The sequence below is a fragment of the Lactuca serriola genome, chromosome 9, assembly GCF_051521515.1.
Source record: "Lactuca serriola cultivar US96UC23 chromosome 9, Lser_US96UC23_V15, whole genome shotgun sequence".
Lineage (NCBI taxonomy): Eukaryota > Viridiplantae > Streptophyta > Magnoliopsida > Asterales > Asteraceae > Lactuca > Lactuca serriola.
Genome location: NC_136416.1, coordinates 132625248 through 132632507, shown reverse-complemented (window position 1 = coordinate 132632507; position 7260 = coordinate 132625248). Strand labels below are relative to the sequence as shown.

The window sequence follows — 7260 nt, the reverse complement described above, 5'->3', positions numbered from 1 at the left end:
ATATAAAAAGGTTTAGAATAAGTAAATGGTTAAAATTTTGACATTTAAAGATTTAGGACTAGTTATGTAAAAATTAGTCAAAAAGTGTAATTGACCAAGGGGTTGATGCACTTAATTCGCCTTGGTATATAAGTCATGTTATGGATGGGGAGAGACTTGAGATGCTAACTTTCAAAGTTTTTTCTTGCATATTAGAAGCTTGGGCTATTATTGTCAAAAAAATGGAGGGTAGAATGTGTAAATTCAGCAAATAAGAGCACTACTCATTACAGTGAAGTAGATTAATTGTAGAGGGAAAAGACTTGGGATATGGAGATTTTTGCGTAGCATGCCCTTCCATCTCAAGCTTATTTGTTTCATATGGTGCAAAGTATGAAGGAAGTCTAGGGTTACAAGGTATGAATCCATCCCTACTTATGTTGAATTGAAGTTTATGCCAGTGGGGGAATCTAAATCCGATTTCCAACTCATTTGATGGCTAGGGTTTTATTTTCTAACAATTATATGAAGATTTATATGGTTTTCAAATTTGAGTATCCCATGGTAGATTTGATGTTAGAGTGGAAATCTCATCATAAACCCTAGACTCCAATGATGATGATGTTAATTTGTTTGCTAGATGATTCAATGACCATTAAAGTAGTTTTGTTGAAACAATCCTTCATGGATGCACAAAATTTAAATAAAAAAATAAATAGAAAGAGAGAGAGAGAGAAAGAGAATCAAGTGTTAGTGATATGAATCTAGAGATTATTAGCTATATTTTCTGGTTTAAACTGGTTTAATGAAGTTAGTTATGCAAAGGATATCCATAATCATGGATTGATGCATTGTAATTAGATTTGGAAGTTAACATGAAGAATCACCTCATCTATATGTGGTTTTAGTGGTTGTTTACCCACAAGGGTAAAATGGGAATAAAGGAAGGAATTGGAAATTTCATATCTAAGAAGCAAAACTCTACAATCTTGGTGGATGAGAAATATATCATATACGTCATTTGTGTTGAATTAGAAGTGAATTGAGTATAAGGATTTCAAGGTAATTCCATTAAGGCATTGAGCACATTAAGCACTTTGTCCATTAAAATGAGTATAATGATCAATAAATTCCAAGATTTACCCTAAAGATTTAATGAATTAAGTCAATGTAATTAGTGTTGCTTAATGACTAACATTGGAGCTTGGAAGTCCTTGTTAAATGTACGATTGTTGATTATAGGAAGCTTAATGGTTGAATACTTGTAAAGGACTTAAAATATTGAATAATAGAGGGGTTTGATCTGCTGTGAAAAGCATGGAACGCACTAAGGAAAGGCACGACACTCTTTGCCCCTTTGACAAAAAATTAATTTAAGTTTTACTTATCCAGTTCACCTGATTGCAATTACATTACTCTTAGTTAGTTAAATAATGAATAACTAGAGACTTTGAGAATATTTTGATACTAGGCGTATTTTGGTCATTTCTGATTATGTACCTTAATTCTTTTAGGTAGTGATTGAGTATATCAACCTTTGAAGAAAGAGTGGTTATAGGAAGCTAGAGGTTGAGGTGAGTTTCCAAGAACATATATCCCCTACCTTACTTTAATTTTTCATGATCTTTCTTTAAATGATAATACTTGCTACTTGATTACTATACATATCTATGTACTCATGAAATATTATTTTGAAATGATTTCACATTGAAAGTAAAAGAGTTTATAATCTTTGAAAACATTTCCTAATTGTACATATCATGTTAGGATGGGTGTGACTTTGTGATCTCGGGTACCCAAATGTGACAATTGTTTGTTATTTGTTAGACCAGAGGAGCCTGAATCGTACACAGGAACACCACACCCTGGGTGTGGTTTAGGGTGTATAATTTAAGGGCGAGGGGTATCCTCCCCACTCCCTCACTCTTCATTTCATTGGCTGGAAGCAATTAATTGTATTTTCCATTTTTTTTTTGTTTTTTAATATATATATATATATATATATATATACACACACACACACACTAAAAATTATAAAAAATATATTAAAATTTATTGTTTTTAATTCCCTACAAAATGGTTATAATATTTGTAAAAAACATATATATATATATATATATATATATATATATATTTAAATTAAAAAATAAAAGGAAGTGAAAGTTGAGTGAATGGAAAGCTAACGTTGCACAGAAAGAGTGAGTGGTGCGGTGTGAGTACATCTTCCGGTCTTATGAGTAGATTTCTAGATAATCCTCCCATACACAAGTTGAGTTAGCTATCCCTTGTATGCCTAGGTGGATGGCCTTTAGTGCTTCTTTGTGGATATAAGTACAAAAGTTGGCAATTTCGTCTGTCACGAGCTCTTCATATCTGACCATTAAATTGTGAGATTGCACTATTGAGATTGACAAGGGGTTGTTAGTACATGCATTGTATCATACTTAATGTTATAAACTTGTTTACCCCTTTGTATTTTGTTAAAAGTAAAATAACCTACCTATAAATATTAACATTTCAATTGTGAAGCTTTTGGGCATATGTTTTGTTTTGTTTTGGTTTATTAAACTCATGTATTTATATGTTTTTATTTTTGTTATTTTGGAGGTTTGATTCATGTAACATAATTGAATTAACTCATTAGGTAAATTCATTGCCTAACTTGTTTTGATGTGTGTTCAGATTGAAGATCTTAGTAGCTATAGAAATGATAGACATTTAGAAGACCCCAACTTGTGGGGAACTTAAAACTCTGTGATGATACCTATTGACACTTCGCCTTTTGGAAACAAACAAACTTTAGTGTTTTTGGGACCATTGTTTTCCGTAACTTATCTTAAAAACTCTAAAACTCTTTATTTTTAAAGTATTAAAACTTATGTTAAATGATTTTTTAAAAATGCCCAGAACAAAGGATGTTTCATACAATATCGCTTGTTGTAATTACTATGTAAACAAGGAAATGATTTTAAATTACAAGGAGAAAATACAAGAATATATATATATATATATATATATATATATATATATATATATATATATAGTAACCATAAGGACCCATAGGTTGATTTAGCCAAAGCTAATAAGTACAATATATACATTCTAACACTCCTCCTCATAGCTGCCTAGCTTGTTACCAATAGCAGAAATTCACGAACCATGTAAGATTTGGTGAAAACATGAGTTAGGGCCCAATATTTATTTGTAGCAAGGATGGTAGAGCATGAACGATATTAAGCTTAGTCACATGAGCAAACTAAAGAATAATTCCCTCGTGCCCGTAGACGTAGGTCACCTTGACCGAACAACGTAAATTTTGTGTCTTGTGTGCTTATAGTTTAGCTAATTATCCGCTTTACTTCCTAACACAAACATCTTTTGATCATCAATCCCATAGGATCAAGTGAAGCCTTTAGCAACAAGACGAGCTTTAAATCTCCTAATGCTACAATCAGTCTTGTGGTTAATAGAAAAAAAATCACTTGCAATCAACTGCTTTCTTTCCACGTGGTAAATCTGTAAGGTGTTGTTTGTTTTTGTGAAGCAAAAATCTATAAACTCTGCGGACCACATCTGCAACCCTCTCTAGTAGAAGAGGTGGACCAAATGGCTGCAGACTGTAATAAGAAGCGTGTTTGTTTTTTTAATATCTGCATGTTGCTGCAGATATTAAAAAATAAAATAAACTGATTTTATAATCCGAAAATAGTTTTTTAATACCGGAAATTTAATAATGTATGACATTTCGGCAAGAATTTATGATATTTCAACAAAAAATAATGATATTTTAACAAAAAATAAAGATATTTTAGCATAAAATAATGATATTTCATAAAAAATTTATTATTATTCAATATAAAAAAAAAAAAAATTCAACAAGAATAAACAAAAAAAAAATTGTAAAATAATATTTCAGCAATAAATAATCAATATTTTAGCAAGAAAAAAATAAGAAAATGTTGGAAGAGGTAGGAAGAGGCAAAACAAGTGCTACGCCAAGAAGAACACGCGAAGAGGTTTTTTTAATCTGAAGACTTCTGAAAAACAAATAGTTGCGAGATGAAAAGTGATGCACGTGTGTTGCGTCGCGCAGCAATAAGAGGTCTGAAGAAGTTTTTTACAAAAAAACAAACAACACCTAAATGTCCGTGTATTGTTTTTTACCCTATCATTAATCTCATTTTGTACAGCTTCTTTACATTGAGAAATAACCAATGCCTCATAAATGGAGTGAGGAATTCGTATGCTATCAACCGTAGAGATGAAGGCCTTATAGGATGGTGACCATATTTTGTAGGACACATAGTTGTCAATGACTTCGTCCCCTTCCACCAAGTATTCATCTACATGAAAAGTAATGACCATACCACGAGCATAGCTGATAAGATTGGGGGAACTTCTCCATAAAGATCCTTGAAGGAGTCATACGGATGGATGAATTGTAAGATGTATTATACCAATAATTGGCCAAAGGTAGCCATTTTACCCACTCCCGAAGTCTCGAGGAAGCAAAACACCGCAAGTACCCTTCTAAACTTAGGTTGACGACCTCGGTTTGACCATCCATTTGAGGATAGTAAGCCTTGCTCCTCTTAAGAGTGGTACCCAAGTGCATGAACAATTGTTTCCAAAAGTGAATGAGGAAGACTTTATCGTGATCAGAAACTATTTTTTTTTGGTATCCTGTGTAAACGTATGATCTCCCTGATAAACAAAATGGCAACAGAAGAAGCAATAAAAGGGTGTTTTAGGGGTACAAAATGCATTGACTTACTCATCCTATCCACCACTACCAATATCACGTTAAACCAAGAAGATCGGGGAAAACCCTCAATAAAATCCATTGTTATTTCTTCCCAAATCCAGGTCGGTAATTGCAATAGCTAGAGTAGTCCGGCTAGAGCAAGACTCGAATATTTATTTCACTGACAAACCTCGCAGGCTGCTACCAACTTAGCGACATCTCGGCGCATTCCTACCCAAAAGAATTCACACACGAAACGTTTGTAGGTCTTCTGAGCACTCTCATGTCCTCCAATAACACATCTGCATGAAATTCACCAAACAGACGAGTAATCCAATTAGATTTAGTATGGATCACTCATTGACCTTTAGACCGCACATGCCCATGTAAAACTTCATATCCATCTAAGCCTTCCATGCCTCCATGGATCTTTTCTTTTAATTCGATGATAACCGGGTCTCTTTTAATTCATTTAATAATTCTTCATGGTGGCCGGGGGTAGAGAGGACCAATTCCATGATCTGCGTAGCTTCATTACGGCGGGATAACGCGTCCACCGCCCCGTTCTCTTTACCTAGTCAATATAAAATGTCAAACCCATAATCGGAGAGATTAGCTATCCACTTCTGATGTTCCCTGGAAACCACATGTTGTTTGAGTAAAATTTTTTGACTCTTTTGATCCGTGATCACCATGAGTTTTTGACCAAGTAAATAAGGTCTCCCCTTTTGCCCCGCCATGACTATAGCCATCAATTCCCACTCGCACACGGATTTTTGCTGGGAAGAATCCCCAATACCTAACTTAAATAAGTGATAGGTCATTCCTCATGCATCAAAATTGCCTCAATTATGTACCCTGACGCATCTGTTTCAACAACGAACGATTTTGAGAAATCCGGTAAAGTTAAAACCGGAACTTGAGTCATTTCTTGTTTTAATTTTTCAAAAGTTTTCATTGCCTCATCCGACCAACAAAACTTATCGTTTTTGAGAAGATCAGTTAAGGATTTTTCTTTCTTTCCATACCCTTCCAAAAATTTTCGGTAATAACCGGTTAACCCCAAGAATCCACATAGCTCACGGATCGTTCGAGGGACAGGCCACTCAACCATGGCTGTGATCTTAAAAGGGTCTGCCATCACTCCCCTTCCTATTGAAATGTGCCCTAAATAATCAACCCGATCTTGTCCAAAAACACATTTCTTTCGATTAACGATAGACAAATGCTCTTTGTGTTCTTCCATTGTTTTGCTATATATTAGAATGTCATCAAAAAATACGAGGATGAAAGACTTTGTTCATTAGAGATTAAAAAGTAGACAGAGCATTCGTTAACCCGAAAGACATAGCCAAGAGTTCGTAGTGTCTTTCGTGTGTGCGAATCACCGTTTTCGGAACATCCTCTTGCTTCATATGTATTTGGTGGTAACTCGATTTTAAATCTAATTTGCTAAAAATCATTGCTCCATGTAATTTATCCAAGAATTCATCGTTCAACATCAACTAAAACACAAGCAAGAACAAAAAGCAGCTTTTCTTAAACAGCTCGAAATAGTAAAACGAGACGAAGACCAGCTACAACAAACACTTCAGGTATTATCATCATACTTAACAACTAAAGAAGAAGAAGCGAGTAAACTAAAGAAGAAGAAACGAGTAGGTCAACCACAAAGCACCTCAAAGAAGACATAATCGACCAGAATCGGAAACTTGTCGAGGATAATAGATTTATTTAAAGCAAAATATTCAACACAAAACCTCTAACTCCCATCTTTCTTTTTAACTAACAAAGCGGTGCTCAAGAATAGAATAGGTTGTAACTTGTTTGAATTACACTGGCTGTTAGCATCTTGTCAACTAATTTCTCGATTTCATTTTTCTATATTTGCAGGTAACGATATGGTCATACGTTGATTGGTTCAGTACCAAATTTAAGATTACTTGCATGCTCATGATTTTGGTGTGGTGGAAGACCTGGAGGCATGACGAAAATATCAGCAATGTTATCTAACACTTCCGAGATAAAAGGATTTATCTCGGAACTTGGAGATTCCATACTTTCCATATTGTTGATGTCGATTAAGTCCTGGTTCACCCCGCAATGTGACCCGTTTCCCTTTTTCAACAAAAGACATGGTTAGTTCTTTCTAATTTACATGCATATCTCCCAAAGTACATAGCCACTTCATTCCTAAGATCACATCAGTGCTTCCTGATTCAAAGGAAAAAAGTCGCTAGTAATTTGCAATCCTTGTAAAGCTAAGGATATATCCTTACACGTACCGTAGGATTTATCGAATTTCTCATTTCCCATCATTACTCCCGTAGAATGTTATGTGTTTCCCCGCTGTCAATAAGAACCACCACTTCAACCCTCTAATTTTACCCTCAAGTTTTATGGTGTGGGGTGTGGTTATCCCGATGACTGAACTTGTCGATACCCACACCATATCTAATTCTACTAGCTCTTCCTCTTCTTCGCCCTCCTCTTCGTCCTCCTTCCCGACTACTAAAATTTGCAATGCTTTATCCAGA

General features: G+C 34.6%; 1 protein-coding gene across 1 annotated transcript; it reads right to left on the bottom strand.

Annotated features, from left to right (window-relative positions):
• Positions 1-5543: 5543 nt before the first annotated feature.
• Positions 5544-5969, bottom strand: LOC145076101 (putative mitochondrial protein AtMg00860). Its single transcript, XM_079022100.1, has one exon. It carries the CDS (start codon positions 5967-5969, stop codon positions 5544-5546), a length of 426 nt encoding a protein of 141 aa, XP_078878226.1.
• Between the last annotated feature and the right edge of the window lie 1291 nt (positions 5970-7260).

Excerpts from the sequence above, each read along its gene's own strand:
- LOC145076101 (XM_079022100.1), bottom strand. The coding sequence starts at position 5,969 with ATGGAAGAACACAAAGAGCATTTGTCTATCGTTAATCGAAAGAAATGT.